Source organism: Chroicocephalus ridibundus, chromosome 15 (genome assembly GCF_963924245.1).
Source record: "Chroicocephalus ridibundus chromosome 15, bChrRid1.1, whole genome shotgun sequence".
Taxonomy (NCBI): domain Eukaryota; kingdom Metazoa; phylum Chordata; class Aves; order Charadriiformes; family Laridae; genus Chroicocephalus; species Chroicocephalus ridibundus.
This window is the reverse complement of record NC_086298.1, coordinates 12891245-12914496: the sequence shown is the minus strand read 5'-3', so window position 1 is coordinate 12914496 and position 23252 is coordinate 12891245. Positions and strand designations below refer to the sequence as shown.

Sequence of the window (23252 nt, the reverse complement as noted above, 5' to 3'; positions counted from 1 at the left end):
CAGCTAAGAATTAGTGATGTAGGAGCAGCCTGCCAGAGCAGAGGTGGAGGATCCTGTAGGGCCGTATGAGCTGCTACATTTCAGATGCTGTTGTTGGAAGATAAAAAAATACACACCTGCCAGGGACCTTGAATATGGCGTAGGAGACGTAGAGTATGTTTGGATTTGTCACAAGGGAGGAGTCGGTATAAACAAGCTGCTCTGTGTCCAGATGGTTCCCCTGAGCAGGAGGCTACTGCACAAAATTGCATTTGTGTGCTCTCCTGTTGTCGAGTGGGAGCAACCGCAGACCTTTGACCAAAACACCCTGACCCCAAGCTGCTGCCTCAACCCTCTTCTATTCCCAAGGTGAACTGGGGAACGTATGAGGAACTAAGTATCTTCAGCATCACCAGCTGTGCTCTTTAGCTCAGGGAACACTTACGCTGGGCGTCTAAGGGCACCACAGTGAGGGCTGAAGAGTTTGGGGTTTTAACTTCATCTTTGTACAAATGGTGCACAAAAGTAGATCAATAAAATATTTATTGTCACATTCATTAGCCTCTAGGGCTGGTTTTGGTATGAAGTTCTCCGTATGTTCCGACAGCATTAGTGAGGAAGGGAAGTCCTTTGTGCAAGCAGCATGACCCATCCCTGTCTGTGGAAAAACTGATGGTTGCCCACACAGGGGACCCACCGAGGATCTCTTCTTCCCTGTCCATCTCTGCAGGAAATGCGTGGTCCAGAGCTGGCCATGGCCCTGGACACCTGTGTGCAGGAGGGGTCTTGAGCTGCCTTGCGGGCCAGCGAGCTCTTGTTGTCGGATCTAGGGGAAAATAGCTTGGGTAGCCCTTGCAAAGGGTAAGGGATTCCGCATGAGCTTTCTGGGCCCTTGGCTAGCATTTGATAGTGATTTTATACTAGCAAATCCCTCTTCCACCTGTCATTTCTGCCATCTTCCCCTTCACCCCGCTCCCCTTCGTTTCCCTCCTCTTTCCCTTCGTGCCCTCATCGTCCCCTCAGGCCCCTTCACTGCACCCCCATTTCCCTCACGGTTTCACCCTGGAGGCACCATCGTGTCCCCCAGCCCCCTGCTCCCCCATCCTCCCCCCGTTCCCCTCACAGCTCGCCCCTCGACGCCTCCTCGTGGCTCCCTTCACCCCCCATTCTCCTCACAGTCCCGCCCCAACCCCTGCTCGATCCCTCATCCCCCTCAGAGGTTCCCCCCCATCTCCTCAGGGGCTTCCCCCTCGGAACCGCCCCGGCTCCCCTCACGCCCCGTTTCCCCTGGGCCGCTCCTTCCCCGCCCGGCAGGTTTCCCGTCATGGCGGCGGGCGCGGGGCCCGCCCGGGGCCGCCAGCGGGCCGGGGCCGCGGCCGGGCCGGGCGGGAGGCGGGGGCGGTGGAGGAGGAGGGGCCGGAAGGGGATGTGACCGCCCGCCCCGCCGGCCGGGGACGGGGCTGCGCCGCGCCGGGGGTTCCGGGATCTCCCTCGCCGCCCGTAGCCGCCCCCCGCCAGCCTTGCTCCGCACCGCGGGTCCCCCCCCCCGGCGGCAGCCGCCGGGGTTCCCCCCCGCTGCCCTGCGGCTCTTCGTCCCCCTCCTCCTGCCAGGCCTGGCGGGGCCCCCCCCGGGCGTGCGGCCGCCCGGCCCCGCCGCCCCCCGCCCGGCCCCCTCCGCGTCTCCCGCCGCGGCCGGGCCGGCCTCAGCCCCGCCGCCTGCCCGGGCCTCCCCTGCCGCCGGTCCCGTCCGCGGGGATGCAGCCGGCCCGGTCACCCCCGCTTGACCTCTTCTGGCTGCTGTGCAGGAACCGGCCTCCCGGAGCGCGTTCCCGGCCTCGCACCCCAGCACCCGGCTGCGTCTGAGGCGGGCGGCAGGGCGGCCACCTGCCCCGCTCCAGCTGCCCCAGCCTTGCTTCGACGCCACCATGGCCCCTCACGGCCCGCTGGCCCGCTTTGCCTCTGCAAGGGAGAGGTAGCGGCGGTGCAGGCGGCCCCAGGCTTGCGATGGGAGAAGGCGAGGCTTCGTGAGGCTGGACCGAAGGAGTCCCCCGTCCTGCTCCTTTGCCCCACGGCGTGTGTGGGGCCGGCCGGGCCCAGAGCCGCCACCGCTTCGCCTTGCGAGCTGACATGGTTCCAGCCTTCTTGATCCTGCTGGACGTCAACGATACTTGAAGCCAAATAGGTGGCTCTTTGGCCTTTGCTAACTCAATGCTATGCAAAAGAAAAGGAGGAAAAAAAAAAAAGAAACCTTGACACTGGTTGGAGTGGGAATGGCTGTTTCCTGCCCTGGGTGAGCCTGCTTGTGGTTTCTTGCTTTGTGAGATGAACTAATTCTCCTTTACCTGGTGGAAGACACACTACGTATGGCAACCTGAAACTTTGGTAACGCTTGGTCATTACTAAGCAGTTGGAACTTTTACTCATTTTTTTTGCATAAAGTCACCTAAGGAGCCTTGTTGCTGTCTTCAAAAGCATTGGAGGGATCTGCGCTTGTCTTAATTCTTCACCTCAAGTGACTTTATCCTGCAGTGAGTGCAACCACGCACCCGCCTGAAATACGTTCTCCTTCAAAGCTCCTTCCCAACCTGGAAGATCAGGGATCACAGACTTCAAAAACTTCTCGTCCTGGGAAGGGCTGCCCATAGTTACTTTATGGGGCAGCAGCCTGGAAAAGTTCTTGGGGACCAAAGGAGGCCAAGTCTGCCTGCCCTGCACTTTATCAAAGGAGCAGGGAAGAAGGAGTCATCGAGGCATGGGGGCCCACACTGTAACGTCTTTGTGGAACATGGTAAGAGGCTTCTTCTATTGGTATTTCTTTTCGTTTAATTTTGATTTGCTGAGCTAGAAGCAATATGGATTTATTCAAGGGCATGGTGCAGATACAGAGATATTGTACTTTATGGAAGTCTTTTGTTTTCTCTCCCTTGCTCCTGAATGCAAATCTTCTGCGATTATTAAGAAAATACTTGGGCCGGATTGCTTGAAACCTGGGGAGAGTTTATTGTACAACTAAATGTGAAATACAAGGAAGTAACTTTTAAACATTGTACAAGTTTCTCATTTCTGCCTTAGGTATGTTCTGGTTTACAGTCTGGGAAAGTATTTTATCCTTTTCGAGTTGTCTGTTTTGTAGGTATAGACCAACCACAGCCGATGGTGATGCTATGGTCAGTGACAAGCCGTCTTTAATTATCTTTAAAAAAGGGACTCTGCTACCTGGAGAAAAACCCAACCAAACAACAACAAACCAAAATACTTCCTTTGGAAAGTTTGTGGATAGTGCTGTTGTGAAAACTGGCTGGAATAAAACAGTTTCTTGTTGATTCACTTAGTGCATTTACAGCACTTTTGGTTAGTGGTTTCTCAGAGCTGGTTAAGCCTTCATCTGGTGCTCTGATGGATTTAAATGCTAGAGGATAAAGTGGCCAAGTTAGGGGTACAGCAACCCAGTTACTTGCTGGTCTTCTGCAAATTAAGAGGGGACTGAGAATCTCAGGAAAGAAGCCAGATGAAAAGCTCCGTAGGACTCAGAGATGGGTTTAATGACTGTTCCAAATGTTGCTTTTTTTTTTTTCCTTTTAAAAAAAAATTACCAGAGAAATTGTAAACTGAAATCACCTCTACAGAAGTGAGGTGCAGAAATGCATTGTTTCACTGAAACTTTTTGGAATAATCCTTACTTTTGCACAATGCTCTTTTAATTCTAATGTTCTTTGAGAAGACACGCTACTGGCTGCTATCTTCAGCTGGAGAATGGGATTTTGACAAAGTTTCTTCAACAGTTTTGTCCTCTCAAGGAAGTTTATCTGTGAATAAAACAAAACTGCTTCTGTAATGTTTGTATAGCTAAAATTTGAAATATTTGCTGGGTCTGAGAAGACAATCTAGTTAGTGGAAAAGTTTTGACTGAATTTTGTTTTAGCTGGGCTTTGTTTTCAAACTTTCGCTAATTTTGTGTTTCTAGAAGGGCCCAAGAAATCCTGTGCAGTGTTCAGCAAAGACACAGAGATTCTGTGTATGTACTACTGTGTTGAAGTACTGTTTTGAGTTACATTGATGTTAGTACTTTTAATTTCCCATACAATGTTTGTGCACTGAGGAAATTGAAGATAGTTAAGGGGAGGTTAGAGAATGGAAGGGCTACCTTGGCCCTCTGGTGATAAACCCACTGCTGAATTTTTCCAAGCTGTGCTTTCAGTCCTGCAATACACCCGCTCCTCCACCCCCAGTCTGGTTGCTGCTTTTACTACTTTGGACAGAGTTTCAAGGTCAGATGAGATACAGCAAGAGCGCTAACTGCAAGCAGTACGATATTCTGACTACCTTTGGCGTTTTGATGTAGCAGAAGAGCCAGAAACGCTCCTTTTTGATCATCTAACAGGCATAGGCAGATGGTAACTTCTCGCCAGTATGACCTGAGGTCAGGAGATCCTAGCACATTTGCAAAGAAAAATAGCATCTATAATGTCCGTACACCATATGCCCACAAGAGACCTCAGTGTCTTGATTTAGAAAAGAATAAACTTGAAAGGGGACATCAAGGCCAGGACATCTGTTAAGAGAACTGCAAAAGATCAGCCTCGCTTATCCACATGAGGAAAAGTTTCCTCCTTTGAGCATCTGAAACAGTTCTTCGAAGCACAGACAGTAGAAGGCTGTACCACTGTCATTTGTTGTTCAGCTCTGTTTTTGAGTTTGGGCTGCTCCTGTCCTGAAAAATGCTAACTTAAAATATCTGGGAAAATACAGAGGGAACAACAACATTTGTTTTAGAAAGTTCTTAATTTCCCTCCCTTTTTTTTAATTGATAATTTGTCCTTGAAGTATATAGTCTGACATACTTTATAATTAATGGACAGGATAGTATTTAATGTCTTCAGTCCTATTCAGGTACGGTGTCATAGGCTGCACTTTGTTTAAAAAAAAAAAAAAAAAAAAAAGCTTTTTTTTTTAGGGCTTGAATTTTTGCGTGTTTGTCTTTCAGTACTTTCATTACACAGTTTCTTCTAAATGCCAAACACTGTATCTGGTTTCTCTGTCATACTGGGGGAACCAGTTTGTCCCAGGAAAATCATGTTTCTTGCTTTTCATAACTAAAATGCTCAAGGAGAAATTCCAGGGTGGGCTGCTTAAAGCAAACCCCTAGAGATAGTCAAACTCTTAAAGGTACTTGTTTTAAGTTCTTGTATATTAAAACCCATAATACAACAACAACAACAAAAAGTGGAGTTGGTAGTAGCATGGCTCTGCTGTTGCGGTTGCGTTTTTGTAAAGCTGTTTCATGACCCTGTGTCAGTGAGACCACTGCCTGCTAAGTTCTCCTGAGGCTCATTCAGCAGATAGTTTGTGATTTTCAGAGCACTGTAGATCTTAATTGCTTCAGTGGTATTGAATCTTAGCCGAAAATGTTAGTGAGTATTATCACATACTAACAGTGTAAAGCAAAATAACTTTCAGGGAAGTAATTCCATTTCTCAGCTGTCACACTTTCTGTAGCGCTCAAAGCAATGCATCCAGAGCCTTCTGAAAAGCAAGGAGGCAACTGGCCAGAAATCAGCTCTGCTGGTGGTCAAATGTTCTGTGAGAATAATGCAGAAAGGCTCTAAATTTTGTCATGAGTTGACAATTGAGGAGTGCATTAAGCGGGGAAAAAATAATCTATGGGCAAGTTTTGGGCTTCTTTCTTTGTATTGCAGATTTCCGCACTAAGGATGTTTTACAAGCTGGAGTTGGTGCTGGCGTGGTTACCCTGGGCAGCAGAGTAGCCCTTGGCGGGATTTTACAGATTTCATCTTGACGCAGATTACTCCATCTCTTATATTGATTGCAAGCTTGAAATTGAGAGAAAGTATAAAGGCAACGTTGGCCTCTTCCCCTGTGCTTTTCTAGGCTGAGAAATGAGTCTATAGTCACCGCTTTTTGGCAATATCCAACAGAGAAAAGCCATGGTCAGTAGACAGTTAACATAAAAGACTTTGTCAATGTGTTTAAAATTTTGTATGCTAGTGTGTCTTGTGCCTTTCCAGAACATTAATCTCAGGAAAACTCAAACTTCAGAAAGGGAAGGCGTATTCCCACAGGGCTCAACTCTGATCCCGGAGTTGGCAGTAGCTAATGGGAGTGATTGGCAAACACCACACCTTCTCTAGCTGTCTCGGGTAGGTGTAGCAGTGCTGAATGATGAGCAGATTCCCTGAAGTATCTTGGTAGAACAGTATCTCTGAGCAAAAGCAGCACCTGAAGGCTTAAAAAAAAGTAATTCTAATCCTTTGACCTGTAATGCTGAGGTGAAGAAGAGATGCTAGAGTAACTCTAGTGAGGTGGTGGATTTGGTTCACAGCTTTGAATTTCATTTATTGCGCAATTGACGGTTGTGATGCTGCTGGGAGGTGAAATCCTGAGTGGTGTCTCTACTTGTGTGAGCCCGGAGGGTTGAGTTTTGTGTAAATTGTGATGGTGACTGGGAATGGGGACCATCTTTCCATCGGCATGTTAGTGGGAACTTGAGTGTGATTTTTTTGATTCAACAATGCAAAATTATGGTAAATAATATCTTGAAATACAGGTCTTTCAAATGATGCTACAGTTTGATGTACATATTTGCTGTCATTGGTGCTGGTTTTGCTGTGAAAGTCAGAGAAATAATTGATTTGGGAGGAAGAAGAAACCTTCTGAAGACGTTTTGAATATGAGACTTTCTTATATGCTGCTTCTCGTTACATCTGATGGATTACCAATAGATATCAAGCTGGTCTTTAAACTTTTTAATTGTTTTGTGTTTGAGACATTCTGCTAAGTAATACAACTACAGCTGACTGTAAATTTGGTAGAAAGAGAAGGAACTTTATTTTTTTAATTTGTGTTACACCTTTACACTACCAGGGAGTGACAGTTGTTCAGCTTTGAGTTTTATTTTAAGTATCTTTAGAATACAGTTGATAAAGCACTCACACAAGAATGTTCTTTTCTTAGTCTCTCGTAGTGATAAAATGTGGTCTTTCTGATAGTTTCTCTTCCAGCAGATAAGTGATGGGAAAGCTTAACCAAGCTGTTTACCTTACTGTAAAGAGAGACGAACTCCAGGAACTAGACCAATTTTTCTTATACCTTGAGTGCTGAATGTAGCTGAAGTCAGCCTGCTACAGTCTCTTTCATATTGGATCTGAACTTTTTTTTCTTACAAGGGTGTTGAAAGTTTTAGTGCTTTAATTAGGAAGTAATTGTATGAAACAGATCCATAGCATAAGCTTGCCACAGCTGCCAGCTGGAGATGTGCCCTGTGAAATTCACTGTTAGGAAAAAAAAAAAACCAAAACAACCAATTAAAAGTATCTTTTCCTATACTATTGATTAAAAAAATGATTTTTAAGAGTCTTTAGGTTTAATAATCTATGTTTTTTTACACTGTTAAATTTCATGTTTCAACTCTTTGGATTGTGAAAATGAGCAAATTATTTTATAACTGGTTCCTTCCTCAGGACTTAGTGATTGACCAGCATATATGAGTATATGCTACAGTATATACTGTTATATTTATATTGGTGTTTATTAATTTATAAAATGCCTATCATTTTCATACCATGTAGGAAAATGCATAATTCCAAGAAGTTTTATTTATTTTTTTTGTTGCGAGTAAGATGTTATTAATAACTGTACGGCTTTGGAATATACTTTTATCAGCTGGGTGGTCCATAGCAGGTGGTGATCAAGCAATAATATACGGTTTTGTACTCATTATCCTTTATCCTACAGGTGAGCTCAATATGTCTTCTTTATATGTAATATACATTTATTAGATAGTCAATTGCCCGTACATAGAAATGATTTAAATGAGATTCCTTCCATACTAGAACTCCGTTTCTTTAAACCCATGTAGTTACAAACTCTGCATTTATCTCTTTCCATTGTTCCTCAGGGCATTTTTATACTCCGTGTCTGCTTCATCAACTGCAAAACCTGAGACTTGAAAGAAACTGCTTTGCTACTCCTGATTCTGCTTTAGACCATTCACCTGAAATTGTATCGTTAGCGTCGGCCTCATTAGGAGTCCATTATTTAGAGCCTGCCTTCAGTAGCTCAGGTCTGCGCTCTAAACTGACACAACTTTCTTCGTCGTTAGGTTGGAAATTTGGCAGCTCCCAAACTTTAATTTCCATCTCTATTAGGAGGGACTTATCCCCAGCTTTTGAGATCATTGCTTGTGTATCCAGCTTCGATGTGCTTCGGTATTAGTCTGGTTAATGCCGATATCTGCCACACACCAAACGCAGATTTGTTTACTGCCTCTGACTATATCCCTTTTCATCATACAAAGCTCTTGCTATATTTTTTCCTGCTCCAATTATCAAATTCCAGTGGGTTTTGCTAAGAAGAAGCTCCTCCACAAAACTTGATCTAGGGTTGGAATATGTTAGGAAAGAGACGTTAAGGCTTGCTAAACTGCTTTTCCACGCACTGAGGTGGAAGATGATGATGATGGTGAGACGCTAATCCTTTTCCTGGGCAAAAGCAGTTCTGTTTTGTGCACTGACTAATCTTTGATAACTTGCCATGTTTAAGCAGTTCATCTCCTTCATGACAAATAGGTAGTGGTTGCTTGTATGCCAGACTTTAATTAATGGATTGTGCTGGTTCTGCATTCTTATTTACAAATTTTAATAGGAAGACTATGTGAGAAGATCAGGACAGGGAGGCAAAAGAAAGCTGCAGAGTATTAGAATAGAAATCATGGCTTGTAAGTGATCACCTCATTCAGCACACTTCAGCATTTACCTACAATCTTGCAGTATTTTAAATTGAAGAGTTCAAATCTTAAGCTTGAAAGTGAGTTATTGACACAGTCCCATTGCTGAGAGTTGGGAATCCGTAGTTCCATCCCTGGTGCTCTCTGTGATGGGCTCTGTGGCATGTGGCAAATCACGGGGGTGAGAAAGATGAAAATGGCCTTGGAAATCCTTGTCCTGTTGCTTATCGTTTTAGGGGCGGGATGCTGTTGTGTTGTGTCTCGGGAAAATAGGGTTGTGTTTCCAGCTGCACTTATAGGAACTCTGATAAAACAGACCAGAAATAAATGGGTGAGTATTGTCAGTCCTGGGTGGTTGTGCTGTGTTTACTTGTGTGGATGCGACAGTAATCAGTGTCTTGGCAAGGTGTCGGGTCAGGAACGCTGGTAACTGATACCAGGCTGTCTGAATGCGTGGCTGCCATAGTTAGTCCAACTCTTAACATCCAGCTGATACCCGTGCTGTGCTCAGTAAAGGTTCATAGTGCTGCCTTAGGCCTCGGTCACTGTTTGGAGTATTTTAGCATCCCCAGATTTCCCAGGACATTACTGCAGCTCCATCGGTGTACTCGATCCATACCGTAAGGTTTGAAACGTGTATTGCCGTGGTGCTGTGTGAGAACTGATGTTCAGTATGTGATAGGTGTCATCTCTTACAGCTATATAAAATGCTCTGATTGATGTGTGTTCATGCAGACTGAAGGAAGTGTTTAAAGTACTACTGTCCTTCTGCAGTTATTATTGCAGATGGACTTTGCTTTCCTTTTTTTTAATTTTGTCCAGAGGAACGGGTCTGCCTTCTATCTGCAGTGTCTGTTGATAGCCGTATAAAGAGCAGTAGTGTCTTCTCCCAGCAGTTTTTTGTCATTTCAGATGTCCTGTGCCACTCTTGCGAGAAGTCGTGAGTCTCCTTGTAGAAGGTCTGTTGTGAATGGCAGAAGTCCATTACCGTAGGAACGTGCAGAGCAGTTCAGCAGAAGCAGGAGGGACTCCTGTTGCTTTGCTTTTGTTGACTGTCTTATCAGTCAGCTCATATCCTGCTCTATGCTGACTGAAGATCAATCTAAACAACATCTAGAGGTTATTAATCTGCTTACCAGAATATCCATTTTATCAGTTTAAAAAGGAATCTTGGACAAAAAGGGGAATGAACATCCAGACAATTTTAGTGAGTAAAGCTGCCTCAGGCGATGTCTTTCCTTAGTTCCTAACTAAATTAGTTCCTAGTTAGAGCTTTCCTTAGTTCTTAACTTTGTTCTTTCTTTAAACTTGCAAGTTTAATGCCAATTCTGCACTTAGATATTAAGCATAACTTTTCATGACATGGCTGGAAGTTGCACCGCCCTGATGGCAAAATTTGATAGGAACCTGCTAAAGTGGTGTGTTATGCTCTGGGAGGAGCCTCTTTCCACACATCTGGTTGTAAGGATGGGTCAAGCATGTTCTGAGTACCAGATTGCTTTAGTTTTTGCCTAAAGTACTTTCTTAAGTTAGCCCTGAAGTTAGATTTGTTTTTTTTTTTTTTTGTTCTTTCCCAGCATTTCTTCCTTGCTGTTAGTGGTTAGGTTGTGAAAAGCATAAGCTTGGTTTTCCGCAGTGATTGCTGCTAATTCACAGGGACACAAGCGAGATCATCATTCTTTCATGAGTGAGGAGGCTGCCTGATTTATGTTGTGTCATCTCTGTGCTCTGTTTTTACCTAATGAATAGAATTTCACAACAGATTATTAATTATTAAGACTTTGGTTTCATTGTGTGTATTAAAGAATCAATATTGCTAGATGTTGCCTGCCTTGAGAAGCTTCTTATCCGTTAGTGCCGCTTTTCTAAGGCATTTTGGTGCATTTATCTTTTAGACTGACTTTAGTTCTTTCCTTATTCCTTCCATATCAGCTCAGTACTCCTCATATGCCTTTGCAGGGCCTGAGTTGTGTCTAGTCTGTCTCTGTGGACTCATCCTTTGAAGTGCCATCTGATCAGTAGCAAATCCTGTTTGGTCCAGTCTCTCCTTAAAGCATATAAACTAGTAATATGCTGAACCTTAATCTGCTGGGGTTTGCGCTCCACATTTGCCTCAAAGAGGAAATGGTGGACTTGAAGCTGGGAATAGTGTGTGATAAAGTCGATACTGAATTACATATTCTGCTCCCTGTTAAATGCCTGGGTTTTGGGATGGCAAAGCTTGCTGAAATACAGGATTCCACCCTTTACTGACCTGCTGTTTGTTCCCTGTCTGATATCCATCACTGTTGGAGGTAAGGAGTGACCTGGGCATGTTCCCCGTGTTTCCCATCACTGATGCTGTATAGGAGGAAATTTCACTTACTCTACGCATCCAGAATTTACCGACACGCATACATCAACTCTGTCAGGTTTTTACAGTGATCAGCTGCCAATCCACACCTGGGGGAACTGATGGCTTTTTCGTGGCCTTTTTTTTTTTTGTGTGGGTGTGTGTTCCCAGAATAAATGATTTGTTTTTCCAGAAGCTGAATGGGTGAATGGTAGTGGGTTAAGGACATGGAAACTCTAAATAGGAAGTTGTTTGGTCTTTCAGGAAATGTTTGCTATTTCGCTTGTGTTCAAGTTGCTCAATTTCAAAGGCTACTTTTTAGGTGCTGTCTCATTTAATGTAACTGGTGAAGGGCTGCTTCTGAGTTCTGTTTTCTCGTTTTCTGACATGACCACAGTGGGTTATCGACAGGGCTGTTATGCAGTAAGCTCAACTATTTTCACTTGGATTTTTGTGATACCTTTGTAATGAATCTTGAGAAAATTAAACTGTCATTTGACGCACTGACCACCAGGTGTCTTCTTTGAATCTTTTTAATAACTTGCTCTGGTTAAAACAAACCCCCTGCAGTAAGAAGTGTCTTGGAAATGAGCAAAAGCTAATGGCAAGAACTAGGGTCAGAAGTGACAGCCATGAATTTCAGGAATAGTGGCTGTCAAGTCTCTTTAGTTACTTGTAGAGCCTATAATCTTTCTGAGCTAGCTTGCTGATGAAGAAGAGGTTGGTAGGTGATGTTTGCTTTTGCCGTTAATGGGAAAATCTTGGTCCCTCACCTCCTCAAGCTCCATTTCAGCCCGTTCTTCTTTTTTTTGTTTTTAAAAACAACAGAAATAGTTTTCAGTGCTGTATTCCTTTTCATTTATTGCTGTCTTCTGCATTTGATCTCGTTCCTCCACCTCTTTTATGCCACACTGACTTCTTAAAACTATATATATATTTTTTTCTTTTATTAAATTGTGTGGTCCTCTCAGTATAGAAATTGATTCTGCAAATCCTGTTGTAGTGTTGTGTCCGGCATTTCTAAATGTGTGAGCTTTTCCTGGTGAGGATGCTCAGGGAATAACTGAGAACAATATTCAGCCTGTTACAGCTATTTACACAGTTGGTGTTGTCTGAATGTCAGAATTGCTATCACAAAGCTAATTGTGGAGTTAAACTTTTATGAAGTCATAACAATGCTAACAAAAGCAAAGCTGTAATCTAATAATACTCCGTTTTACTCAGATCTCTTTTGGGTGGGAGAACTTTATAATAATGAAGATGATTTAGTGTATCTAGCAAAATAGTTTAAGCCATAAATATGTATGCTTGAATGGGTTTTTATTATTTTTATTAGCTCTACGCTCTCTTCATATCCTCTGTAAATCTGACAACACATAATGTTCGTTTAAAAGGTATATTCTAGTTTAGCCAAAATTACTGGAACAGCTATTAGAGCTATTGTTGTCTGGCTACACCTAATGTTTGCAAATAACCTAGGAAAGCTCAAGTAAAAAATTTTGAATTCATTCCAAGCTGTTATTTCTTCTTAAATATATTTAGCTTGATGGATAAGCAGATGCATTTAAAATTCTCTGCAATCAACCTTTACTTATTTTAAGGCTATTGATGGATTTCAATAAAATGTATTTACTATATACATTTTTATTTTTTTCACAAATGTGAAGCTCTTTAATACAAAATAGATGTCCTTTACTGGAAATTAACCATAGGGTAGATGAAGCTGTTCCTATCATTTGATGCTGTTGATGTTCATATAGAACCTGAGATTTCTCTGGGTTCTGTGGATTCTCTGTTATGTCTAAATAGTGCCTCCTACACAGGGTTTGGATGTCAAGGTACTATCATGTTTCAGGTATTAAGTAGTAATTATTGTTACAAGGTGATCACATAAGACAGTGTAAGTGTTGCTCAACCCTTCACATTCCATGGCATTAGGAAAAAAAATCTGTTGGGGAAACTTCCGTCTAATTAGACCTCACTGCAAGAATTACTGGTGCTTTTTACCTTGCTGTTGCTAGAGGGTGGGTGTGCAGTGAGGCTTTGTACGGCGACAGGTCCACCACCAGATGGTTGTGTGGTTTGTATTGCATAAGTACAACTTGCAGACGGATTCTAGGAGCTGGTTGTGGACCTGCTGCAGCGATGGGTCTGCTGCAAATCCTAAAGGCTGTTACTGGTTAGCAAAACACACAGTGCTACTAACATCTCTTAAACAAGTAGGTGATATTTTGAGCCAAGCAAAAGGATGAATTGGAATAATAAAGGTTGGATTTTGGGAGGCAAATACTAATTTAAAATGCTAGTGTAATCATTTTCGTCACTGCAGTTTTGCCTCTGCAAAGCGACGGTGCTGCATAACACTTGGTTGCAGACCTGCCACAATGTCGATCAGGAGACCTCTCCCGAGAGCAATTGCAAACTTCACTGAGCAGTAGTGTGGCTTTGTAATTGTGGTTTTAAAACACAGGATTTGAAGAACATTAAATGAAAAGAGTGAGCAATGCTGCATTTGGTACCGGGTAAGGATTCAAAGAACCACGAAATGTTAACGTAAAATATTTGTATTCCACTTGCTGGAATAAGGAGCACAAATCTGGTGAGGTGTTTTTGTTCTAATTTGATGTCTTGGGTTACTTCTTCCCGGAAAAGCGAATGTTACAGTGCATTGGCTGTGTTTGCATCATTGAGTCCTGCATAACTACAGAGGCATTAAAAACATCAAGGTGAAAGACGCAGACACTAGTGGAGCAGATGCTTTCCAGCTCAGACATCTCCTTCATCTGCAAGGCTTCCAAATTAGGAAGTGGTGGGCTTCAGCTGCACTTCAGAACCTGATGATCTGGAGCCCCTGGTATGAGACACGTTTTATGGCCACCAGATAGGCTTGAATCACCCGGTGTTGAGGGTGCCTCATCACTCCGGTCTCGGTGAATCACGGCAGTAATGGCGGGATGCTGTCTGCCGGCTGATAAAGGGTGGATGTTGTGGCTGAAATGGGGAGACTGCTGGTGAGCCGCATCTGAGGTAACTATACTGTGTGGTATCTGAAGGGCTTGGTTGGGCTGAAATACTTTGGTCGTTCTACCTTTAAATTAGTTTAAATAGCTCCGTGGATGTCACCGTTTTTAAATTCCAGAATTAGAAGGTCGGCAGCTCTTCTGTGGCTATGAGGCTTTCATCTGCTGAAGGTGTATTTCAGAAAGTTGATGTGCTGCTTGTGAAATGCTCCCCTAAGGCAAATCAAGCCCTTTGGGGAGAGGGACTGAGGACTGGAGCGAATCAGACAGGCATTTTATGTTTCAATTATTAATATACTACTTTTTATGATTCTCAAATTGGAATTGCTAGCAGCTGAATTTTAAAAATGTACTAGTTCTAAAATTTTTAGAAGTAAAACTAACCCCATGCAAGTAGAGGTGCTTTCTTCTACCTTGGAGACCTCTTTCCTACAGTCTTACACAATCACGCTCAGATCTGAGTTCTCTTTATCCTTGCTTTGGTGTGTACTGTGGTCATATCCGTACCAGCCGCCGTGGAGGTACCCATTTGTGCAGCCTGTGTAAGGGATGCATCCGTGAGAGCTTGGCAGCCTCCTCTGGAGAGGAAGGTCTTACTTAAGGAGAGATGCATTGAAAAGGTAATAGTAGGGTGCATTCCTGGCTTGTAAAGAAATTCTGATTTATTTAAAACAGATACAAATATGCAGTACAATTACAAATTATTACCACAATGATGCCAAATACCAATCTGAACAAGTGGATTTCCTTAGACAAATTGGAAGAGAATAGGTTGGGCTCTTTCCCTTGTTCCTCCCTCCCCATCAAAAAACCCATTTAAAAAGAAACCATAAATGCTATCAAGAAAAGGGTGGGGGTTAGGAGGTCCGTGGGTGAGCTGTTGCTAGTAAGTTCTGTCGGTGCCCCTAGACCCTGACACTGTCACTGGGGCCCTGCTGTTTTGTGCAGTTGTGTGAATGCAGGTGCTGCCTAAACGACACCCGGCCAGAGCCAGGGACACTGGTGCTGGCATCTACTTATGTTCATCCCCTTGCACCATACACCACCTCCAACTCCTCTTCAGTACAAATCACCCGTCCTGACTCTCGATGGCGGAGACCAATGCATCAGTCTGAGCATCCCGGGTTTGCTGCTGTGGTGAGAGAATTGCTTTTAGCTTGGGATCATACGTGGAACATTTGATGAAGGGTCTGGCTGGAGGAGCTGACCTCGCTGGGGGCTGGCCTGGGGGTGTTTTATGAGAGGCACAAGTAAAAGCAGATAAGGCAGATGTGGGGAGGAGGACGACGGAAATGTGCACGGCTTCTCCAGGGCTCTTCTGCCGCTTCCTGCTGCGGGGGCGGGTATGAGCCAGCCTGGATGACAGAGCTCCTGTTATTTTGAAACGTAGCGTACCACAGATAAACCGCGACAAGGACCTTCGTTGCTACTTTCCCTTATCCCACCTACGCTTTTCCTCCCACATTTGGCTCTTGCATACAGTAGAAATTAAAACTCTTGCTACCAAACCAAATAAAAAAAAAAATAGGCAGGTTTTTCTTTCTGCCTGGCATCAGCTAGTGTTATGTTTGAAAGAATAATTGAGATTTTTTTTTTTTTCCTCAATTGTTTCTCCTTGGTGCGAGGATTGTCCTTGGATAAGCAAAATGTATATTTTCACGCTGGGTAATTGAGGTTTGTGTAGGTAGTGATTCCAGGGATGCGCCAGCACCGAGCCAAATGAAATGCTGGATTCTGCCTTGTAGCAGGCAACAGCAGTGCACATCACCGGTAGTTAACAAGTACCTGCTTGGTTTGTTCGTAAGTCAAAAAACAGATCTATTGTCTTTATGTTCTTTATCATCATAAAACTGCAACTTCTTGCTCTGTAAGCCCATGTAAATAGGTAACAGGAGTTCTTCATAGGAGTGTTAGAGGGTTAAGAGGAGGGTTGAAATGCCTGAAGGTGCTAAGGGATGGGATAACTTGTGTTTGCTGGTTTAAATTAAAGGTAATAGTGCCGATACACAGTGCTATGCACATTCATTTTGCTTTGATTTTTCATTGGGCTGGGGGAAGATTAAACTGTTGTTGTGTAACACTCGCCGGTAGATGCCTATCCAGTAGTCACCTGTCCTTTGCGAATCTGTGTAGTATATCCCCTGACATTTCACGCTCATCTTGTAGCTGCTCACCTTTTGTCTTCAGTGTGCTAAAGCTGATTTTTATTTGGTTTTGTTTTGATTTTTTTGGTTTTGTTTTTTATCTCTACCAAATTGTTGCTTTTTCTCTCGGAGAAGCAACTGTCCATCTTCAAATTGGATGCCCTTGCAGGTTGGCTGATTGCTTTGTATTCTGTCAGACTATGAAAATCCTGCTGTTGAGCTGAAGGAACTGAAATCCTTGTTTAGAAAAGAAAATCATAATTTCTTACTGCCTGCTAGAAAAGCTGTTGGCCTGCGCTTGCAGGTGACCTGCCAAGGATTTAAAAAAGAAAAATTGGATTTTATCCTCTTTTTGTCTGGTTTTAAGATGGTGAAAGCTGGCATGAAAAATGGTGGTTTTCTGAGAGGGGCTTTGTCTGCCCTAAGCAGCAAAAAAAAGCAAACCTAATCTTGTTTTTCTTCTTGGGTCAACTTTTAAGCTCTCAGATATATTAGCTTGCTATTGAAAATAGTATTTCTTTCTTTCTGCCCCTTTAGGTAAAGGGAAATAGATGCCCACTCAATTTGCTATTTTGACATCTTCTTTCTATAGTTCTGCGTAGTTGTTCCTTCCTGCTGCATTTTGGGAAGATGGTGCTTAGAGACTGGTTGTGTCTTTTGTGGGGCAGCTGTACTTGAAACGCTGGTGGCACTCGGATAAGGTGACGTGTAGATGTCCCTGCTCCCCTCTGCCACCACAGCCTGGACCTCCTGAGCTATTGCTCTAATCACAAGAGTGTTGCCATCTCAGAATGCTGCTTCTGTAATTAAACGTACAAGTTCATGTAACTCATGAATAGTCTGATTTTAGTCAATGCTTTGGCAGTCTCTAATGTGCCAAATATCACCTCCAACTGCTTAGTGGAAACAAAAAATCAGACCCGTTCTTGAGAAACTTGTTTTTCAGCTTTCTTGATGAGACTGATCAAAGTTTTTACCCAAACTCATCTGTATGAGTGGATCATACTGTCTGAGTGAAGCCTGAAGGATTGTGTGGACAGGAGACTGTTCTGTGTTATAATAAAAAGCTTTGTTTTGAAAACCCATATTTTTCTCTTAGACTGTGATTACATGGGATGGGATTTTGATTTCCACTTTGTTTTCGCCAGTTGCTGAGCTCTGACCTAGAGCCTGCTGGGAGGCTGCCGCTATGATTGCAGCACTTTGCTGCAGGACAGGCACTCGCCACTTCCCATTCAGACACTTTCTTTCTCGTTCAGCTCGCTGATTTTTATTTATTTTAACAAACAGTAGCAGAAATTGAAGAAACAACGCACGGGTCCACCTCTCAGCAATTTCCCTTCTTCCATCAGCCCTGACCAAAACAGCAATGGGAAAGAAGAAACATAATTGTAGCAAAATGTTATGCGTCTCCTTCATACCATAAACCCTGTACTTTAGGAAAGACTGTATTGCTGGACTCAATAGTCCAGAAACATTGTCCTTCCATTTTTTCCACATTGTCCCTTTCCTGCAAATAATACTTTCATAAGATGCTGTCTGAATTAATGCCATTTATTTTTTTTATGTATGAATGGTTGTCTTTCTAGTGTCGTAAAAGAATCCTTCCAGCTGAGATTGAGTTCATCATTCAGCATCCCTGTTCAAAGGAAAAGTCTGAAGGATTGCTAAAAGCCGGGAGGAGGCCATCTTGCTTTTGTGATCCTTCGGGCTTTGAGATTTTGGTTCATAGCACTTGGTATTTTATTTTTTTTTACCTCATGTCTAGGGACATTTTATCATCCTCCTCTTTCCTGTTCCAAGCAATTACCATTTATTTTATCTTCAAGCAGCAGCCTGTGGCAATAAATTTTAGGAAATTCCTTCCCGCCCTTTATTAAGCCCCACATAATAGCTTCCGCTACTCACTCATACGTTCATTAAGAAGAATTAAATGAGTGCTGGCGGCCATTAGCAGAGCATTTAATAACCTCTCCAAGGGGAAGGTGCAGCACATTGGAATAAATGAACAGGAGCAAAAACAAATGAAATAACTTCATAGAATATGCTCAACTAATTTGTTCTTAAAAAACATTACTTATTTACATGAATGTAGCACTTTAAAAGGTGCCGGTGTGAGACCCCCGGCAGAAGAGTCCTCAGTTCAGAAGATCCGCAGGCAGTGACAGCGAGCGCTTGGCTCTGCTGCCTGCTGGAAGGGCTGTGGGCTTTTTAGGGCATTTTAGATGTCCTGCCCGCTTCCCCAGCTGCTGATGCTGTCAGCGAGGCTGCTGGCTGGGCTTTCGGGTTGCAGTGAGGACATCTGGCTTGTAGGAGCTGGGCCATAACTAATAGCTCATCTCATCTGGTACCAGCCATGCCAGGGTCTTCGGATGCTGGTGATGGGTGATCCATGCTGGGCTGCGTTACATGAACCACTGAGACTCGTTACCAGTAAGCAAATCACACCCCCTCCATCGGTTCTTTTTTAAAGAAGATTCCCTGTCAGCTGACATCCAGTGTATGACGGATCAGTCTGAATACCCCTAAATGACTTTTCTGAAATAAAGATGATTTAGCAGGTATCATTGCAAACAATTTGCTTAGGAGATCTCAACTGGTAAAGCATCGGGACTACCAATAGACCTGGAGTGGCATGTCGGAGCACGTGGAGTGGCTGGAGGGTGTTGCCGCGAGCTGTAATCCCTTCCACTATTGACAGTATTTTAACGTCCATGTGTATGGTCTGATCTGTGCAGATGAAGGAGAGTCGCTGGGATCTGTGTGGATTAAAATGCTCTTTTAATAGTTTGTGAGGCTGCTTAGCTGGGCATGCGTTCCCTCTTGTCTTGGTGGAAAATAAACAGAGCTTTAAGGTGATAACCAGCTCCTGTTCCACTGGTGTGCTCCCGTGTGTAAATGGTGATAGCTGGGCACACTGGTGTTAAACACTGCACATGTATCGGACTTCCAGCGTCGCAGTGAGTGTGTCCCAGCCTGGGTCGGTCACCTTTAGTGCTCAAGGATCTGACAGTGCCACATTGGTTTATCACACTTCAGAGCTTCAGTCTGACTTTCACTTGAAAAATAGAAAAATTCTAGTAAATAAAAAATGCGGAGATGTTACAGTAGTAGTTTTTATGGCTATCGTTTCATAATGGGAATGCTGACAACCTTGATCTCCTTTCATTGTTACCTGTTTTAGAGGTAAAAATACCGTGATTCAAATGTAGTTCAGGTATTGCGGATGACAGATTTCTGTTGAGATTTTGTAGGGTTTTTTTGCTGTAGTCATTTCTGAGCTAATTTGAGGAGCTCAACGAGTTGAAAACAATGACACAATAATTAATGTTGCTAAACCAAAGAAGCAGCTTAAGGCTTTTAGCTGGATCACAACATTTGATTGATATTTTAATTTGGGTTTGGTTTTTTTTTTTCAGATGAAATATAATGAGAATCAGTTTGCAGTTGGAAATATTTGCACTGGAGAATTCCTAATTTTTTTAATTATTATTTTTTCCCTACTTCCTAGTACATGTGCAAGTTTCCTGTTTTAAATTTTTCGTTATATTTTAAGCATCAACAGTATATGAATGGAGTGAATCTGCACAAATCATTTCAATACGTGATATGCTGCTATTACGCTCAGAATATCTTATTCTAGTCTCTGTGCCAGGTAATAGCTCAGATAATAGCTTTCAGACGCGTTGTAAATAACGTTGGGGAGAGATGGTGCAGACATTTGTTTTTAATGTACAAATGTATATATGACCTGGCGATTTGCGTTGCTTTTTAAACAGCCTAATCGCCTTTCATCTAAGGGAAGAAGTAACTGGGAGAGGGGAAGATTTTGATGGAGCAGATTGGTTTTGGATCTCCCTTGTGCTGTGATACGTGGACAACAAAGTGTTACTTACGGCAGAGAGGAGCCTGCAGCTCAGCAGAGGAGCGGGCTGAAATACTGATGATGAGCTAATGTATTCTTATGGGGTCACTCCCCTGCTAATAAATAGCAGCGTTGGTAATTGTTGCCATTTTCGTGCAAGTTTGCGGTATTTCACAGTTGAGCCCTGGCTTCTGAATGCAGGCAGTAAAAAATTAGATATTAAAACCTACCAAGGAGCAGCCCTACCTCCGTCTCTGGTTTTCCTTTCCCCCTACCCCTCTTTCCTTGTGGCGTGAGTTGATGGTACTGAAGCAGATCTTTCTCCATTTTAATTATGCTGGAAGCTTTTATCCTGGATTTGAGAAACTTGGTTAAAGGCACAATGTAAATTGCTAATGGTTGCCCTGATGCTAATAAAAGCTAAAAATTGTAATAATATCTTTATCGGTTTGAAACAATTCCCGGGTCCTTTCCTTCTCTCAAGTAATAGAAGCCATTCAGCGCTCTGACATTTGATCGGGAGTTCAGGCAGCCGCGGAGGCGAGCGGCAGCTTGCTAATGGATTTCTGATTGTTCTCCTGGTCCATTCTCCTCCTGATGAATGGTGCAGAGTTGGCTCTCGCAGTCTGGGGAACTGATAAAAACACTTTGCCATCATGTCATTACGTTTCTCCGGGAGAGGAGAAGAGCAGATTTCCTCTGCTGTCCCAATGGCTTGCTATCCTGCTCAATTAGAGAGAGAGATAGAGAAGAGCAGTCTCCCTATTTGAAGCTGAAATTAGTTTTATGGCTTATATTAGGTCTTTCCTGGGCAGCTGGTAGAATCCCTGCTCGCTCTGGGGGTGCTCAAGCGGGTTTTCCTGCTGCTGTTCCACTTTGTGAATGCCTTAAAGCAGTGATGTTGCACAGCTGACTGATGTAGGGCTTTTTGTGGGGAGATGTGTGTTGCGGGGGTGTGTGTTTCTCTGCCTCATGGACAAAACACCTTTTGATGGCAGACCTCTACATTTCAGGCGAACGTAGCCACGTCTGCCTGGCGTCCACACGCAGAGTCCCCCTGCAGAACTGCCTTCAATAGGGCCATTATGCAAGGAGCTCTTAAATGTGCCGCGACTGTTGGTTTAATAACTCAGGTTATATGGGTTTGGGATGCCTATTCTAGGGTGCTAACGGGAAAATTCAGGATGATCTTTTTATTTCATTTGTTATGGGATAACATCCATTTAAAAAAAAAAAAACAAACAAACATAAAAAAACCATTAAACCCCCTTAATCTTAGGAATGATTCATTAAAATATTTTTATCAACTTAAAAACCAGCATTTGCAGCCCCTTTACCATCCCTAACAACTTGAACCGCTCATTCCTTTCCCTTGAAGGATTGATTCCCTTCCCCACTACTGCCGGTGAGCTGTGAAAGTGAATTTTGGCCTTTGTTATTAAGATATCTTGAGTTATTTCTCATTTTTCGATGTGACTAATGAAAGGGGTTATGTGTTACGTCTCCTGTCGCTGCTACGCTCTTGCACATGGAGGGCTTTGGGGGTGTAAATCAGCAGTGCGCCAGCCTGCAGACTTCAACTGCTGGAGGAAAGGCAGAGCTTAGCTCAGTGAGATCCCCTCCAGGCTGTGCACCCATGTTTTTTGTTTTCTGTAAAAACTCCAGGCTAATTTAGGCATGGGTTTTGAGCTTGTTGAAGATCGCTGGTGATAAACTGTGTTGTAACAGACCTACATAATAAACATTAACAGTGCCTTGCAATACGTTTTATTCCCAGGCATCTGAGAAATACCCACTGAGTGATTTGTCTCGTATTTCAGTAGATACATCTTCTCCTTCCCCTCCCAGTTTTAGAAAAAATAACTAATGAATTGTGGGCTTAGTGCTGTTTTGTGGCTTAAAAGTTCAGGCTGTGCATTTCTTTCCATCACAATCTCATTATATTCCACAGCTACCTCTGTTGGCCCGGTTCAGATAAACAGCATTAACTTGTATTAAACCCCAAACCCTGTACGCATGGACTGTGCTGTCTTTCCCTTGCACAGAGAAGTCGTACCAAGGTTAAGTCCCTTCCATGCAGGCGGTTGCCTCTAGGGAGAGCTGGTGTACAATATAGGAGCACCCCGTGCTCGGTGGGTTTTCAGAAGCAATTATTTGTTGGACTCATCGTCTTGTGAGAAGCATCATTTGCTCAGCACATGCTGGCTTTTGGTGGGATTTTGAAATGATACTCCCGTAGTTGTAAGAAGCTTTTAAGTGAGATGTTCATGTTTCTCTAGAAAGGAGAAGGCCAGTTTATCTTCCTCTCTTGCTGTTACTCACTTGTTTTGATTGGTATTCTTGCCATTCCCGTTTTTCCTATTTTGATGATCTTTCTGCCTCTTTGTTTAATCTCTAGTCACTTCGGCAAACACAAGCCGGCATGATTTCCTGCAAACCTAGTATGGCTCATGGATCAATTTCAAAGTCATCGAATCTGGACCTACTGAGTGCTCATCACAGGAGGGCTAATGTTCAGGACGTAATATCTGACGGTGTCACGTTGCTCAGTCCCGTCCCTGCTGAGACAGGCAGCTGGAGCTCTGCTCTCTGCTCTTTTGTTTGACTCCTCGATAAAAGCAAGTTGATTATTTTAACTTGTAATAGTTATACCCCTGTCCTGTGGACAGGCTAATACCAGATATCTGTACAGGCTTCCATTATCTCTTCATTCTTAGTGCAGGAAATGTGAAGAAATGTGCTGCTTTTTCCTGTGGATCCATAACACTTTGGTTTAATAACTGGTTTGGGGCCTTGTTTGCTGTTAGATCTACAGCCATTTGGGTGTTTGTTTTTTTTTTTTTTGAAAGCATGCCAGCAAAACGGCATATTCAAATGTTTCCAAACTTTCCCGATTACGTAGAAAATAATCACTGTGCCAGAACCACCAGGAATCTTTCTTATCATACATGGTTTTTTTTTTCTTTGATTACAGTCTTGCTGAAAGGCAGTGTTTATGCAAACATTCCTCTTTGTGTTCCCTGGGATGGGCTGTCAGTTTGTTAGACTTCCAGCGGTCCTGTTTATTCACGTGTGCCTTTGGAAGAGTTGGGACGCAGCGGGTCATTTTCTGCCTTTGTTCACTGCTAAGCAATTAGAAAATAATTTATGGCTTTGTTTCTGCTTTCGA

The 23252-nt window shown here is 43.4% G+C and overlaps 1 protein-coding gene across 1 annotated transcript in view; it reads left to right on the top strand.

Moving 5' to 3' along the window:
• Window positions 1-1402: 1402 nt before the first annotated feature.
• The window catches only part of ABL1 (ABL proto-oncogene 1, non-receptor tyrosine kinase), an 82784-nt gene continuing 60934 nt past the window's right edge, over window positions 1403-23252 (top strand). Inside the window, exon 1 of the mRNA XM_063353053.1 lies at window positions 1403-2767. Coding sequence (XP_063209123.1) covers window positions 2632-2767 — 136 coding nt within the window. The 5' untranslated portion in view covers window positions 1403-2631. The remainder of the gene's footprint in view (window positions 2768-23252) is intronic.